At 48.7% G+C, this 17,430-nt stretch overlaps 1 protein-coding gene across 6 annotated transcripts in view; it reads left to right on the top strand.

The window, feature by feature from the left end:
* Positions 1 to 17,430, top strand: part of FBXO10 (F-box protein 10) — a 50,320-nt gene that overhangs the window by 18,528 nt on the left and 14,362 nt on the right. For 5 of the 6 annotated variants that reach the window (XM_070595212.1, XM_070595211.1, XM_070595214.1 and 2 more), the window contains 4 exons: positions 6,756 to 7,346; positions 8,496 to 9,329; positions 12,550 to 12,699; positions 14,776 to 14,912. In XM_070595212.1, the coding sequence (XP_070451313.1) occupies positions 6,762 to 7,346; positions 8,496 to 9,329; positions 12,550 to 12,699; positions 14,776 to 14,912 (1,706 nt within the window). In that variant the 5' untranslated portion in view covers positions 6,756 to 6,761. Of the gene's footprint in view, positions 1 to 4,205; positions 4,531 to 6,755; positions 7,347 to 8,495; positions 9,330 to 12,549; positions 12,700 to 14,775; positions 14,913 to 17,430 lie in introns of those variants that run through there. The other variant, XM_070595213.1, reaches the window with a different exon arrangement.

Below are 17,430 nucleotides of genomic sequence, written 5' to 3'. Positions count from 1 at the left end.
GGGGGAGATCTGAACAAGGTCGTGGATCATATCAGCATCACAGACTGGCTGTGATATTACACTAGATAAAATAGACAGCTAGATGTTTTATACTAAATTTAAAAACTAGATAACATACTGTTCTGAAGAATGTTAGCACTGGGGGCAGCTGGGCAAAGTCTATACGAGATCTGTGTGTATTTCTTACAACTGCATACAGACCTATAATCATGTACGATTATCTCAATAAAAATTTCAATCAAAAAAGTTCTTAGAGAAATGTCTGATACCCTGTCTGGGCAGGAAATGTGAAAAATGAGCCAGGAACATCTTGACATACCACATAGCAAGGAAGCTATCAAAGATTACCGAGGTTGTGTCAAAAGAATTGAGGCCAAAGATGGCTCAGTTTGATCTTCAGTAAGAACAGCAATTTCAAAGACTTGAAACCTGTAAGATATGTTTATAATAATAATAATAGTTCATAATAATAGTTTAAAAACACACAAAAAAAACCCAAATTGGTCACCTTCAAAGAATAAGAGGGAACCAATTCATTATCTTGAAACCTGGGAAATGAAAGAGTCAAGCTGGCCTTTCTTAAGTGTACTGGGTAACCAAATGGTAGATGAAGAGAAGATGTCCTAATAAAATTATTTCAGCAAACAAATCAAAACCAAATGATCAGAGTATCACCATTTTGTTACCTTCAGTGAAGAAACAGCATTGGACATCAGTGGACACCAACATCAAAAAAGAGACAGCCAGGGGCTGGCCGGGTGGCGCAGCGGTTAAGTTCGCACATTCTGCTTCCGCAGCCTGGAGTTCACCAGTTCAGATCCCAGCTGCAGACATGGCATCGCTTGGCAAGCCATGCTGTGGCAGGCGTCCCACATACAAAGTAGAGGAAGATGGGCATGTATGTTAGCTCAGGACCAGTCTTCCTCAGCAAAAAGAGGAGGATAGGCAGCAGATGTTAGCTCAGGGCTAATCTTCCTAAAGAAAAAAAAAGAGGGACAGCCAGACATGTGGATGTCTCCTGACAAAAAGACACAGTGTCACTTGTAGCCTGGTTAAACGCATGGAACCTGAGTCTGATCAAACCTCGAGATCCAGGTGCCAGTATGCAGGCAATACAGATGACGGGGTCACAAGTTGAACTCTCCCATGAGAATGCGCAGAGTCAGCAAAATTCAGACTATGAGAAACTGTGGTCAAATGGTTCATCTTCTTCAACAGATCAGTTGTAAAGAAAAGGGAGGGATGGAAGGGGAACCTGTAGATGAAATGAGAATCAAACACATGTCAAGCTAAAAACCTAAGGACAGAACTAAAACTATAGTATCTAAGGATGCCTACTTAGGTGATAAAGCCACAAAGAAAGCTAAGGAAGTGATTACCACTTTCACATTGGGGAGGAGGATTGGGATGGGGCACATGGAGAGGCTTCTAGAGTGGCTGGCAAAATTCTGTCTTTTGATCTAGGTGGCGGTCAAGAGGATGCTTGCCTTATCAAATGACTCGCTAATCTCTCCATTTGCTTTGTGTACTCTGTTTTGTTTTACCTTTAGAAAGGCTGTGATAGAGCTGTTCTCTGGGTGCTATGGGAGGCCAGAGGAGGCACTTAATATTTAAGACAGGATAAGGAAAGGCCCTCTCAAAGGAGTGTTATTGGGAAAATGAGGGTCAGTGGGGTGAATGTCAGAAATAAGGCTAGAGAAGCCGACAAGCTCATGACCTGTCTTCTGTACTGGGCTTTGTCCTAGAAGCCATGGGGAGCCACTGAGGAATTTTAAGCTAAGTGGCATGACCAGATTTGTATTTTAGAAAGATTCCCCTGGCAGCTGTATGTCAGATGGATTGCATGGAGGCAGGACTGGTTCCAGGGAGACCAGTTAAGAATCTATTGAAGTAATCCAACTAAAGCTGGTGAGGCCAGAAATAACACAGTGACAGAGCGGAAAGGACTAATTTGAGAGTACCTAAGGAGGCAGAAACAGGACTTGAAAGACTATCTGGGAGAGGGAGGGAGGGAGAAAAGACATCAAGGAGGTTTCCTGAGTTACTGACTGGAGCGGCTAGTGGAGGATGGTGGTGCCGTTAACCAGGACATGGAATACAGGCTGTAGAGCAGGGGTGGAGAGAGATGATAATATATACCGTTTTTAAATTGAGATACAGTTTACGTACAGTAAGATGCATAGAATGGAAGCATACAATCCAGTGAGGTTTCTCAGATGTATGCACCCATGGAACTAACATACCAGTGAAGAAAGAAAACATTTCTATTCACTCCCGAAGTTTCCTCGTGACCCCTTCAAGTCAATCCTCACCCTGCTGGCAAGCACTGTTCTGATTTTTATCATCATAGATTATTTTGTCTGCTTTTGAACTAAATGGAATCATACCATAGATAGTCTTTTGTGACTGGCTTCTTGTACTTAGCATATTATTTTTATGATTCATCCATGCTATTGCATCTGTCAGACGTTCATCCCTTTTTATTGCTGAGTAGTATTCCATTGTATTAATATACCACAATTTGTTTATCCACTCTTCTGTTGGCAGGCATTTGGATTGGTTCCAGTTTTGTTTGTTTTACTATTGTGAATAAAACCACTGTAAATATTCTCATATGTCTTTTGTAGATGTACATTTTCATTTATCTTGGGTGAATCAGGAGTAGAATTCCTGGGTTAGGATGGGTGTAGGTTTCATTGCAGAGGAAGCGACCAGACAGTTCTCTGAAGTGATTCTAGTGTCTTATACTCCTCCCAGCAATGGACAAGAGTTCTGGTTGCTTCACGTCTTTGCTGCTTTGGTGCTTTTTGTTTTTAATTTTAGCCATTTTGGTGTGTGTGAAGCACACACATCTATCACATGATGGTTTTAATACAAATTGAGTACTAATGAATACTAATGATGCTGAGCATCTCTTCATGAACTTATTGGTGTTCATTTTTCTTTTGTGAAGTTTCTGTTCAAATCTTTGCCTATTTTTTGTTGGATTCTTTATTATTGAGTTGTTAATATTATTGAGTCTTAATATATTCTAGATACAAGCCTTTTGTCCTATATATGCATTGCAAATATTTTCTCCCATTCTATCACTTGTCTAGTCATTTTCTTAATGACGTCCTTTGATGAACAGAAAATTTTAATTTTGAGACCAATTTATTAGTTTTTTTATTTTATGATTAGTGCCTTTTTGTGTTCTCAGAAATCTTTGCCTACCCTCAGGTTGCAAATATGTTTTCCTGTGTTTTCTTCTAGAAGCTATATAGATTCAGTTTTTATGTTTATGTCTATAATCAATCTTGAGTTAAATTTTGTGTATGGTTTGAAGTATGAGTCAAAAATTCATTTCTGGGGGGGCCGGACGCACAGCTGAGTGGTTAAGTTTGCATGTTCTGCTTCAGCGTCCCACAGTTTCACTGGGTTCGTATCCTGGGCACAGACCTAGCACCGCTCATTGAACCACTTTGTAGCAGCACCCCACATGGAAGAACTAGAATGACCTACAACTAGGATATACAACTATGTATTGGGGCTTTGGGGAGGAAAAAACAAGAGGAAGAGGGTGGGGGGTGGGCACAAAGGGTGAAGTGGTGCACCTACAACATGACTGACAAACATTAATGTACAAGTGAAATTTCACAAGATTGTAACCTATCAATAACTCAATAAAAAAAATTAAAAAATAAATAAATAAAATACTATAACACTTATCATCCCCCCCCCCAAAAAAAACAAAAACAAGAGGAAGATTGGCAACAGATGTTAGCTTAGGGCCAATCTTCCTCACCAAAAAAGAAAAAAGAAAAAAATTCTCTTTTTTTTCATATGGATATCAAGTTTCTCCAGCACCTTTTGATGAAAAGGCTTTTCTTTACCCTTGAATTGCATTGACATTTTGTCAAAAATCAATTGATGGTTATACGTATGCGTCTATTTCTGGACTCTGTTTCTCTTGTGCTAGTACCACACTGTCTTGTGGCTGGTGTTGAGGGAGTCTAGATCATGTTTTGTTTTTCAGAGTGTTAAGTTTTATTCCAGCAGGCAGTTAAGTTACTGGTGGAGCCCTTTGATCCCGTCAGGCTCACTTTTATTCTTCCTATTTTAATTTATTCCTATGGCCCATCCTCTCTGAGTCTCAGCATGAACACTCCCCGTTCTGGGTTGGAATTCCATTGTCTCCCAGCTCCGCGGGATCTCTAGTCCCACCATTTACCCAGCGGCGGGGAGCTCTCCCAGGTCTGAGGAAGTCTTGCCTGGGCATGCCCAGTCCAGCTTCCAGCCAAGAAGCTGCCCACCCGCGCTGCCCGGCTGCCGCGCGCTCGTTCGGTCCCCTCCCACGGAGATCCCGCCGCTCAGCAGCACAGAGCTCGGATCTGCCGGCTCAGGGCGGCTACCGCTCTGCGTGGGCTCCGTTGCGGTACATCGCGCGACAGGGTGCGCCTGGTGGAAGCCGGGCAGTCATGCGCTCGCCTCCTGTGGTTCCCTTCTCTCAAGGGTCACAATCCTGCGCAGCTTGCTGGTCGGTGCCTGAAAGCAAGTATTCAGTTGCCCCCTGTATTTTGTCCAGCTTTATAGTTGTCAGTGGCAGGAGGGAGAAGCCAGTTCCAGTTATCCTGTCATGGCCTGAAATGGAAGCTGAGCTTCAGTTTTGTTCCTGATGCTGTTTTTAGTATCTGTGAAACATCAAGTAGAAATGCCCAACAGGCTATTGGATATTCGTGTGGGGAGCTTGAAAGAGACGATTGGGGCTGCAGATTCAGGTTTTGTAGTCAGGAATTTACAACGGTAGTTGAAGCCAATGGAATGAAGGTGATGATCACTTAGCTACAGAGTGGTTTGAGAAGGGGTGGGAGAACATTCTTCTCCTGAAAAGCCTGGAAAGGTGTAGCGGAAGGAGGAGGTGCGGACCGGGAGACGCGGTGTCACAGAACCCCTGTTGAATGAAGTGGTGTTCCTCTGGAGAGCCGCAGCTGTCAGAACCCAGCCTCCTCTCTGTGATGCTCCCAGTCCAGAGCCCAGCTCTCCCCCGTGCTGCGGAGGGCTTGTCAGGGCCCACGGGGTGAGCGTTCTAGAAAACCTACAGATCCAGGCTCCAGTGCTCATCTGTAGAGTTAAAGCCACACCCGTCTTGAGAAGCCCAGAATTTCTTCCAGACATGATTATGTTTGTGCTTCTTACCTTCTTGGCGCTTAGATAGCTGACAAGTTTGATCATCATTTTCATACAATCGAGAGGAAAACCAGGGCTCTGGAGAGGTTAACTCTTGATTAAAGGCAGTTGTGAAGTCTGCCCTGTTTCCAGATTTAGTTTCTAGTTGTCTAGAGTCTTTGTAGGGTCTCAGACTTGGACATTGCTCTAGGTCATGTAACTACCCCCTTGTTTTTTAGGTGGGGACACGCACACTCATAAATGAGAGGGCTTTAACTAGGTATAAATAACGGAAATTCAGTGAAGTCAGCATAAGCAAAAAGAACTGATAAGCACACAGAGATAGCTGATGGAATTCAAAAGGCAAGGACAAGCTGAACTTGGAGAATAGATGAGAGCCATGACCTGGAGTGCTGGGGAGAAACTGGGAGCCCTCTTGTTTCCATTCTTTTCTCTGCTTTCTTCTGTGTCTCTGATTCATTCTTCCCTCAGTGTAAATTAGCTTTTTCTGCCACCCACCCCCGGAGAAAATGGTCACCAGCAACTATTCTTGAGTTTATAGCTTAGGAGAGAAGCCCTCCATTCCCCTCCGTGCAGGACAGAAGCCAGCCTGATTCTACAATCACAGCTTACATCCCCCAGAGAAGGTCTCAGTGGCCCAGTTGGAGCCATCTAGAGTCCAGCCCTTTGCAGCCAGGGGCTGGAGTCACATTGTCCTGCGCACATGGCTGCAGGGAGCCCTACCTCTACAACTACGGGGTGTAAACTGTCCGTGTGGGGAAGGATTTTCGCAGCGAGTAGCAAGGAGGCAGATGGCCAGACAGCCAGCCAGTAGATTTTTAGGACACTGGAGTTACATTAATAACCAGTGGCAGAGCCAGGACCAAAACCCACAGCCCCGGGTCCAGCAGCAGTCCTTCCTGAGGCTGCTTCACGTGGCAAAACAGTGGTAATTATTTGACTTAGTAACAAGGAGAAACAGACGGATACTCACTGCCTCAGGGCTCACTCCTGTTGGTATGAAGAAATAGAGGCCCCTCCCTAGGAGGCTAGGGGATCCAGAGAGCTAGGACCATAACAGCCAAAGGTGAGTTCCCTCTGTATTAGTCCAGACTCTTAGTTACAAGTTACAGAAACTCAGGTCAAACCTGCTTAAGCAAAAAGGGACTTCATAAGAAGGCCATTGAGGCCCCTCACAGAATTGAAGGAAGACTGAAGATTCAGGGCATCTTCCGGCATCTGGAGTCAGTACCAAGAGGAAATAGACACATGTGATCGCTTTATTTTTTTCTCTTTTTCAGTTTTCATCTTTCCTTGTTTCTGCTTGGCTCTGGTACCACAAGGTTTTCTCCACAAGGTGGGGAACGTGGCTGCCAGCAATTCTGGGGTCATATCCTATAGCATCTGACAAAAGAGAAAAGAGAGTCTTCCCTGCTGATTCCAGGTGGAAAATCCCAGAGGAGGACTCTGATTGAGGGGATGGAGCCACATGATTGGCTGGGCCTTGTTCACTTGCTCACCGTGCGGTCAGGAGAAATTAGGGGATATTGTAAGAAGGGGACGGTAAGCAGGGTTGGTAAAAACCTCTTTGTTTTGTGTCTGTCCCCCAGGTGACCATGGAGGCTGGCGGCCTCCCCTTGGAGCTGTGGCGTGTGATCTTAGCCTACCTGCACCTTCCAGACCTGGGCCGCTGCAGCCTGGTGTGCAAGGCCTGGTATGAACTGATCCTCAGTCTTGACAGCACCCGCTGGCGGCAGCTGTGTCTGGGCTGCACTGAGTGCCGCCACCCCAACTGGCCCAACCAGCCTGATGTGGAGCCGGAGTCTTGGAGGGAGGCCTTCAAGCAGCATTACCTAGCCTCCAAGACATGGACCAAGAATGCCCTGGACTTGGACTCCTCCGTCTGCTTTTCCCTATTTCGCCGGAGGAGGGAACGCCGTACCCTGAGTGTCGGGCCAGGCCATGAGTTTGACAGCCTGGGCAGCGCCTTAGCCATGGCCAGCCTGTATGATCGAATTGTGCTGTTCCCAGGTGTGTACGAAGAGCAAGGCGAAATCGTCCTGAAGGTGCCCGTGGAGATCGTAGGCCACGGGAAGTTGGGTGAGGTGGCCCTACTAGCCAGCATTGATCAGCACTGCTCAACCACACGTCTGTGCAACCTCGTCTTCATGCCAGCCTGGTTCTCACCCTTCATGTTTAAGGTGAGTGTCCACATCAGGTGGATGGCCTCTCCGGTCCTGACCCCGAGCCTTGGCCTCTTCTCAGTGGGATTGGTAACCCCTTTGTTGTTGAAATTGAGAGTTTAGTCATTATTCCTATCACGCTGTCCTCTAAGTTCCACGCCAGTTGAGAAATAGGCACAGGGATCAATAGAGAGCAGCATTCTGCTTTATTCCTCACAAAGCTCTACTAAAATATGAGCCTTGGACTCAAGACCAAAATTGCTTTGTAATTCTTCCCTTCCTAACTGGACCAACTGGAGCCACAGGTGGAGCAGCTAGGTGGGAAAGCCAGCTTCCAGGAGATGCCACATGTGACAGGAAGCAGGGAACACTCCATGGCCATGGCACCATGCCCAGAGAAAGGGCCAAAGAGAGGGGAGGCTGTGCAGGAGCAGTGACCTTCAGCACTTAGCCCTGCCCTGTGGAAGGTCAAGAAAGTCAGGCTTTTACCAAGGGTGACTGAAGAGAAGCTCAGGAAATATCAGTCCAACACATTCTTTCTAGGAACACAGAGCAGAAGTTGTTCAAAGCAGAGAAGTATTGAGGTGTTGGTAGCTCCTGGCAGAACAGTCTACAGCTTTTGCATTGCCTAGAAACTGATTGCAACACCTCGATGAGGTACCTAGTCAAGAAAAATGATATTGCCACTGTTACTACCAATAACAACTAAATTGTCTCTCAGGTGTGCAATGACCATTACAGCACCAATCATTTACAATGTGCTTACTGTGTGCCGGGCATCTACTTTACAGCCATTATTAAGGTAAATGGTGTCATCTGCTTTTAGAGATGAGCAGACTGAGGCTCAGCAAGAGTCAGTGTCGTACCCGGGTCTCAGATTTAGTCAGGGACAGAGCTAGGGACTTTTCTGCCATTGTCTACTCCCGCTCTTGTCCCCTTCCCTTTGGGATTGGAAGGAGGGAGGGCCAGGCAACTCCAAATTATCTTCCTTCTGGTGCAGAGCAGCTCCCGAGTTCCTCTTGGGCCAGCTGACACATGCCTTGGTAGGGAAGGGAACGTGATCCGCAGGAGAGATGGCTTCTCTGTGTCCCCTCCTTAAAGAGCAGTTGGAGCACCGACTGCAAATTCTACCCCTGTCACATCCGCTCTCTCTCTGTCATTCCCCAGACAACATCAGGTCATGTCCAGTTTGACAACTGCAACTTTGAGAACGGGCACATCCAGGTCCATGGCCCGGGCACCTGCCAAGTGAAGTTTTGCACCTTCAAAAACACCCATGTCTTCCTGCACAACGTGCCCCTGTGTGTCCTGGAAAACTGTGAATTTGTGGGCAGTGAAAACAACTCTGTGACTGTTGAGGGCCACCCATCCGCAGACAAGAACTGGGCCTACAAGTATCTACTGGGGCTTATCAAGTCCTCTCCCAGTGTGCTCCCCACGGAGGACCCTGACTCTTTAATGTCCCTGGACCTGGAGAGCAGGGACCAGGCCTGGAGCCCAAGGACCTGTGACATTGTCATTGAGGGCAGCCAGAGCCCTACCAGCCCAGCCTCTAGCTCCCCCAAGCCCGGCTCTAAGGCTGGCTCACAGGAGGCAGAGGTGGGCAGCGATGGGGAAAGGGTGGCCCAGACTCCAGACAGCAGCGATGGAGGCCTGAGTCCCAGCGGTGAGGATGAGGACGAGGACCAGCTCACATACAGACTGTCCTACCAAGTACGGGGCCCGCGGCCTGTGCTGGGGGGCTCCTTTCTGGGCCCACCACTGCCAGGAGCGTCCATTCAGCTGCCCAGCTGCCTGGTGCTGAACTCGCTGCAGCAGGAGCTGCAGAAGGACAAGGAGGCCATGGCACTGGCCAGCTCCATTCAGGGCTGCCTCATCCGCAAGTGCCTCTTCCGGGACGGCAAGGGGGGTGTCTTCGTTTGCTCCTATGGCCGCGCCAAGATGGAAGGGAACATCTTCCGCAACCTGACTTACGCAGTGCGGTGTATACATAACAGCAAGGTCTGTCACAGGGCCTCCTCTGCAGACCCGTGAGGCCTTGTGGGGCCACAGGAGCAGGTTCTTGATTGGCGGGAGGGCTCCTGTGGCTGCGAGCAAAAAGGCTTTGATGGGACTGTTTTGCATTTTTTTTAACCATCATCTTTTGTCTTTTAAAGCTTTAGTGCGTGGCTGTGTATCCTAGTTGTTAGTTTAATTCTCTTTGTGAGCCGCTGCCACAGCATGACGACCGTCAGACAGGTGCCGTGTTCCACAACCAGGAAATGAACGTGGGCCACGCCACCGAGAGCGCAAATCTTAACCATTAGGGCTGGCTCAGCACGCCCCTTTTTTTGTTTAAACTTATAATGCACACTTGCCTCATGTCCGTCATCTGGTTTGAACAGGGCGGAAACTGTTCTCATTTTACAGAAGAAGAAACAGGGCCAGAGAGGGAAGGTGACCTACTAAGGGTCACTCAGCAAGTTAAAGGCAGACCTGGGGCTGGAGCCTACGTCTTCCACCTCCTTTCACTAGAGAAAATTCAGGGAGGCATGGTCGCTGCCGTCCATCCAAACTTGAGAAGGCTTCCCAGACGTGGAGATGTCTCAGCTGAGTAGGATGAGCAGAGGCGGGCAAGGAGGGTGGCTGCCTTCCCTCAGTGAGGGGCAGTAGATAATTATGGTCGGAGGTGGAGAGGAGGGCACCCCCAGTCTGGAGGGCGGAAAGGAGAGCCTGAGGAGGGAGCAGTCGGGGGTGTGGCCGAGATTTCTGGCCTGGGTGGCTGAGGCAATGGCAGGAACATGGGAGAAGGTGAGGGTGTGGAAAGATGCTGAGTGCAACTGAGTTTGGCGTGTCCGTGACATCTGGCAGAGGTACCCCCTGCTGCCCTGGGTCTGGAGCTCTGGTGAGAGCTGTGCCCTGACACACAGACCTGGGGCAAGTGCTGGCTGGAGTCATCCACCAGGAGGCACAGAGACTTGCACTGCCTCGGTTGTAGCCTCCTGAAATGCTGCCTGCGGGGACTTGTGGCAGGAACTGTGTGGCCAACCATTCCTAGTGAGGCTTTAGCAAGGAACCTAAGAATCTGATGTTCAGGGTTTTTGACTAAAAAAACTCCATAGTGTCTTGAGAGTACCCAGCATTGGGAACAATTATATCTAAGTGGCAGTAATATGAGCAGGGAGCTGTGGGCGGGAGTATGCGGCTCACTGGGATGGTCCTGTGCCCAGGAGCAAGGCCTTGATCCCGTCGCCAGAGCACAGTGCCCCATCTGGCTCCAGAGCGTCCCCAGGAGGGTGAGGGCTGGCAGAAGGAGCCCAGTGGCTTGGGGCTCCATGAAGAAAAGTACCACTGATTGCGCTGTTTTTTCTTGCTTCTTTGTGTATCTTGTAACTTTGAGCTCAAAGTCAGGCATCTGGTGCAGGACGTGGAGACTACAGTAAATCATACTTGGGTGTGGACGTCGTATGCCGCTCCTCCGTGAGGCTGTAGGGGCTGGGGTTTGGATAGGTCTGCTAGCGCTGGTTCAGATTTGTTGGTGTGATACGCTCAGTGTATACAGGCTTCACATCCCGCTGGCGTGAGTGGTCCGCCGGCGGGCTCTCCTCTGCGGCAGGCCTCCCGTTTGCCACTGCTCCTGACACAGGTCTCTCCATGCTCCTCCCTCCCCGCAGCAGGCTGCTGTGCCTGTGGCGCTGGCTGGCCTGGAGGTGATCTGGGAGGGGTCTCCCGGCCCTGTTCTGAGGTAGCTGCTGGGTCGTGGGTCTACACCTTGGAGCAGGCCCTTTTCAGTGGTTCTGCCTCACCCCCAGCACAAGGGGGCTGTAATGATCTGGGCCCAAGGCGTTTTCCTCCCACCTTCCCCAGGGGTAAAGGGGCTTTTTTTTCTGTCCCCTTCTTGAAGAGTGACAGGGTTTGCTGCCCTTCCCCCAGCTGCTTAAGGCTTGTTCTGTGGGAAAGTTGGGGACAGAAATCCAGGAGGGGTTTAGTGCTTTTCCCACAGCAGCTGCTGCACTCTGCCCACAAGCGCCCACCACGGGGGAGGCTGTCCCCGCCTCCTGGCCTGTCCGCGAGCGCCTAGTGAGGTCCGTGGAGAAGTGAACAGATGCAACTACTCCCAAAGTTTCTGTGCTTGCTCACTAGTTCACACTTGGGCTTTAACGATTCGTCGGAACTGTTAACTGTGTTCTCCTTACCAGCTGATTTGGTGCCTGCATCTGTTCGGGGAGCAGGTGCTCGCGGCTTCTCCCCTAGGAAGGCCTGTTTTCCTTAGATTCAGGCTGAGGTTATCCTGAAACTTCAGCTCTCTGAGGGCTTCAAGAAACGTGATGTTTTGTGTATTATCTTCCTCTTGTAAGTGTGGGAACAGTGCTCTTTCCAACTTTCTCTGTCCTAAGCAGAAACTCAAAGCTTCTCCTTGAAATTGTACTTCCAATCTGCTTTACTTCTCTCAGTATTTTATCCTAATGTAATATGTTTTTATTGTTAATACACAATTGTTTAAAACAATATAAATATATTCTAGATTTTTAGTATAATTATTAAATATAAAAAGAAAACGTAAGCGGCAATACGTCCCCTCACTAAGCTGTGTGCTGAGTTACGGTGCCTGGTTTAAAGGCGGCTTCCTTGTACCGGTACTTCTCATGGTCCCTTAGTTTGGAGTTCCAGTGGTTTTTCCACCCCAGGACAGCACACCAAGAAGGATTCAGAATGGACAAGAACAGGCCTTTGTCTTATAAAGTGACAGGAAGGTGAGGGAGGAGAGCCTGGCCTCAGGTGCTTGCTCAGGCTGGGGAAATTTTGCGAAGGTGCAGGTGCGCGTGGAAGTGGTGGATCTGGAATTTGATTCCATTCAAAGTCGCTGTGCCCTTGTACAACCTGGGCAAATCTTCCCGTAACCCCAGTGCAGGTGGAGTTTGAAGACCACCAAACCCCATCTTTTGTAAGGGTCCACTCAGTTATTCTGCTCGAAAGTTGTGACTATGGAGCACACGGCCAGGCTTCGATCCAGGTTTTATGATGGAACTGGTGTGAGGCTGGTGGAGAGCCTGCAGGGCGAAGCCATTGCCCTGTCCTTGTGTGCTCCGGTGGGAGAGTGGCTGTGCTGGCACTGAGGGCCTCCTCTCACCCGCGGGTAGGAGAGCACCGACCAGATGCTAAGAGACTCAGGTGTTCCCTGAGTGGTTTTTCTAAAAACACTTGTGAGAGGAAAACAAATGGCTTTCTCTCTTCTGCTTAGATCGTGATGCTCAGGAACGACGTTCACCGCTGCAGGGCGGCAGGCATCTTCCTTCGCCTGGAGGGCGGAGGCCTGATCGCCGGCAACAACATCTACCACAACGCAGAGGCTGGCGTGGACATCCGGAAGAAGTCCAACCCACTCATCCTGGTACTTCTCTCTGTCCTTGTGCCCTGTCCAGGGTGGCTCTTGATTCTCAGAAACCTTTTTGGAGGATATTTAAATAAATACTGCTGTCTTGAATTTCTCTTGCTTCCTGCTTGCAAGTGGTTCCTACCCCTTCCTCCGTGTGTCCTCATGACTCAGGTCTCTTCCTCCTCCATGTATTGGGAGTGACTTTGGATGGGTCCCTTCCCTGCAGGCTCCTGATCAGTAAGACAGGGCCCTCCCTCAGCCCTTCCGTAGCTTTGAGTTTGATATGAATAAACACGATGTCTGCCCTAGAAGACAGTTAGGTCAAATATAAATCAAACACCATGTCAGTTTGTTCTTTACTCTAAAAAGGACGTCTGGGATATTTAGTTCTGAAGATTGTTTGGGAGGCCGTAGTGAGTTTGATTTTACACCAGCGTCGCCAGCGTGAAAGCCACGTAAAATCCTAGGAGAGGAGACCAGTGACATGAGAGACCAGCCCCTTTTCCCACTCTGGCCTTCCCTGAGAAGCAGACTTCCCAGAAATTGGGAAACATGATGGACTTTTTATGGGCCTGCAAAAATAATAGCCACCCTTATGCATCGTGCCTATTATGTGCCAGACCCTGTTGTAAGCACTTTGTGTATATTTATTTAATTATGGCATCATCTTTATACAACCCCGTGGAGTAGAACTCTTATCCTCATTTTATAGGTGAAGACATTAAGGCACAGAGGGTCAAGGATCTTGCCCCAAATCACACAGCTGGTGACAGAGCCAGGACTGGAATGCAGGCAGCCTGACTCAGGGTTAACGTTCCTCACCGTCACATGCAGACTGCCCTGGCAAATGCAGGGAAAGCACAGTTCCCAGCTCTGTTTCAGAGACACCTAGCCAGTATCCTCATCCAGCCCCGCCTCTCACTATGTTCCTGCCGTGCAGCTGGTGTTTGCGCGGCCTCGGCTTAGGACATTACTGCCGCTTTTGCCAGAGAGGTGAGAGGAGTTTGCCTTCCCAGGGACGGGGGACAGGCCAGTTTAGCAGGTGGAGGTGAAGAGGCGTCACATATCAGTCCTGGCTTTGTGAACGGTGTGGGGATAGAAATGCTGTCACATAAGCCACTCTCTCCAAGCTTTGCAACCCTGTGAGGGACTTGGTTACTTGCTGGTTGCCCTGGTGAGTCTGCCAAATCCTTCAGGAGAAAATCCGGAAAGTAAGTAAGAATAAGAGAGCATGCGGCGTGGAATACTTTAAAGCAAACTAGAACTTTATTTTGGTGAAATCGCTTTGGAAGAGCAACAGCTAACTTCTTGGTTTAAGTATGGGATTGTATTCGGGCTATAAATTAACATTTAGAGTTAAACAACTTTATTATAATTTATTATAATCTAAAAATGTTGTCACTGCAAAAGCAACTAACTGACTGGGAAACAGAAAAACTAGGTTTCAGATCTGGCTCTGCCACAAACATACTGTATGACCCTGGGCCTGTTTCCCTGTTTGTGCAAAGAGGTCTTAGAATGAGTATCCCTAAGGGTCCCTGGAGCTTGGACACCTTCTGCGACCTCGTGCCCCTGGGACTTAGAACTAAGCCACCCAGAGCCACACCTTCCACAGGCCTCCCCTGAATGAGAATTGAGGACTAGGAGCCAATGGCCCCCACCCTTCCCCAGAGGTGGCCCCCTTGGGATTCCACGTGGCCCACGTTCTCGTGTACTGGGGTGCTACCCGTCCCTGAGAGGTGGGCTCCCTGGACCCTTGGCGGTGCGACCTGGCCGGATGATTGTGTGTTTGGGGGCTTCTTTGGAGGCTGAGAAACCTTCAGTAGCATGCCTTGCAGGTAAGGAGCAAGAGCCCTCAGCAGCACGTGCCGACTCCCTTCTTCCGGTCCCCCCACAGGCTCCCTGTATGCACAGTGCAGGAAGGGCAGGGCAGCAGCAGGGTCCACGCACTGTGTTGTGTGCTGAGATCTTCCAGTGAGGATGTGCTCTCCACTCTCTTGGTCCTGGCCCTCCGCGGGGCAGCAGGTGAGCACTCTGCTTCTTGCTGACATGTCTGATCTGTCTTCCGTGGTGTCTCATGTTCACCTGCAGTGTAATCAGATCCACCACGGCCTTCGCTCTGGCATTGTCGTCCTTGGCAATGGGAAAGGCATCATCCGGAACAATCAAATCTTTTCAAATAAGGAGGCTGGCATTTATATCCTGTACCACGGAAATCCAGTCGTGAGGTATGTGCCGCTGTGCCCAGACTATCTTGCTCACCCATGGTCCCTGCTTTCCTCTCTGATCTCTCTGTCTCCCTAATCTTTCTTTCCTCCATTTGAAAACAGTTTTGTTTACTGAAACTACTGTACAGATGCAAGCGAGGAAGAGACTTTGCCCATAATCCCAGCACAGTAGCACAACTGCTTTTGTTTCTGTGTTCCCTTCCAGTTAACTGTGAGGCCATGCCATTCAGTAAACATTACTGAGCTCTTCTGCTAACAATATCAAAGATGAATGGGGCAGACTGCTCCCTCGGAGCTCACTCCGGTCTGGAGGACAGAAATAACTCTCAGGTAGACGTGGTGTAGAGATTTGACTCACATGATAACTCTAGTCAGTTGACAGTGGCTACCTAGGATGCTGTGTTAGGATCCGGAGGCCACATCTGGGCTCCGCATGGAAGATGCTGTGAGTAATCAGTGTTGAAGCCGGAGCTGGGAGGGGCAGTGGCCCTGCTGGGACCGTGGATCTGCCCTCCCAGCTATCGTGTGGGGCAGACTGTGTAAATGCTGTCCAGGTGGTACCAAGAGAGGGAGGGAATCATTCTGACTTGGGGTTAGTGGGAGGCCCCCTTTAGGAGGTGGCATTGCAGTTGGACTTTGAAATATGGGTGGAACTTGGACTTTCTTGGAGACGGGGAGTGACATTCGGAGTGCCGGAAATGACCCGAGCAGAGCCAGCAAAGCAGGGAAGATTCAGGGGTTAGCAAACGGCCCACTGTGGCCCGAGAAAAAGTCTGACACAAGGTCTGACATTGGTATAAAATGTTTTCAGTTGGGACTGTCCCAGAAAATGTTGCATGCTGTGGTCACTGCAGCCTGACCTTTTATTCCCGTGTGGCAGCCATCTCCGCGGGCAGCATGGTGGGAAGGGGTGAGGAAAGAACGCCTTGGGCCGAATGAGGAAGGCCTTATGCAGACCACGCTGAGGAAGGGGAGTTTATTCTGTCTAGAGAATGGGGAAGTGTTAAAGATTTTTGAACGGAAGACTCGCACAGCTATGTCTGTGCTTTAGAAAATGACTGACAATAAGTGTGCAGCAAGTGCATTCTGAGGCTTTTGCCCTGCGTTATTCCGTAGGGACTTTTCCATGTTGTCCCACACCCTTAAATTTATCACTTGGGAAAGTTTCAGAATGTTCCATTGTTTTGATATTCCATAATTTTTGAAGCAGTGTTATCACTGTTAGACATCTATTTTTTTGCTGTTATAGTCAGTGCACTGAAAACAATTAGTGGTCATAGAGCTCTTGTTCCATCTTTTGCATTATTGCCTTAAGCTAAGAGGTTGTGTTTGGGTGTATGCTTTTATTCATTGACACACAATTAAGTGTTTCCTCTACGTAAGGGGACAGTGATATGAAAGTGTGCGAGAACAGGCTCTGCTCCCTGGAGTTTCCAGTCTCATGCTGGGGATGGACACACACAATAACCATGAGGGAAGACTCAAAACAGTCACCTTAACAGGTCTTCACGAAGTGCCACAGGAGCCCCCCACGATTCCAGCTGAGCGATTCGGGGCTGGGCACAGGGGAGCTGACATCTGAGTTGTGCTTGTAGGGTAAACAGGATGTTATGGCCAGGGAGAAGGCTTTCTGGGCCCAGAAGTGCCGGGGTCCCGCCCTGGCGGAGTCCAGGTTCCTGAGGGATGGACGGCGTCGGCGCGATGAGGGAGGGGGAAAATAAAGGGGACGTGAGACTTGGGTTGGTGTTAGCAAGTCCCACTTTACTGTGCACAAGTGTCGTTTATATATTTTTCAGGATTAGTACAGAAATAGTTTTACAAGTATTCTCAGAGAGATAAGGAAGTAAGAAACGAGCACAAGAATATTTATTAGCATTCCATTCTATAGAGCATAAGGTTAATGATCGTCTTCTCTGCAATTAACTAGTGTTTGTTGTCTCTAAGCTAAAGGAGATAGGTACCTAGGCGTCTGTTGTAATTCATGGTAAAGTTAAATCAAAGAGAGAAGGTCCAGGCCTCCGGACAGGACAGCAGCCCGTCTGGTTACATCCTGGTGGAGCCATCCCTGCCTCCCTCAATCATTTACGCCATTAGTGTAGATGGTTAATGGGAACAAAAGGCGACTCCAGGGTGTCTTATCCCCAGGGCTATCTGCATTCTCAGCGGGCAGTTAAACATCTTTACTTTTTGGCGCCCTTTACGGGGTGGAAGCATTCCTTTGTCTTTTAGATTGTAGAGCTAACAGTCCCTTAAGCACACTGCCGGAGAAAGTATCATATTGTTAGTAAAGTAAAGGGCTGAAAAGCTAAACTAAACTATATATCTTCAAGAATAAAAAAGAGAAATAAGTATACACATAACCTTGATAGAAAGCATGCATATAATTCAGAAAATATCGGGGGTGTTGGCCAGCCATCCTTCACCGAGGGGCATTCTTGCACCCCTCGGCCCTTCTACTCACCAATTATTTATTATTTATTGCTTTTAGGAGAAAACCTCTATAACATTTTAACAGAAA

This window comes from Equus przewalskii, chromosome 26 (assembly GCF_037783145.1).
Source record: "Equus przewalskii isolate Varuska chromosome 26, EquPr2, whole genome shotgun sequence".
Lineage (NCBI taxonomy): Eukaryota > Metazoa > Chordata > Mammalia > Perissodactyla > Equidae > Equus > Equus przewalskii.
This window is presented reverse-complemented; position numbering and strand designations above follow the sequence as displayed.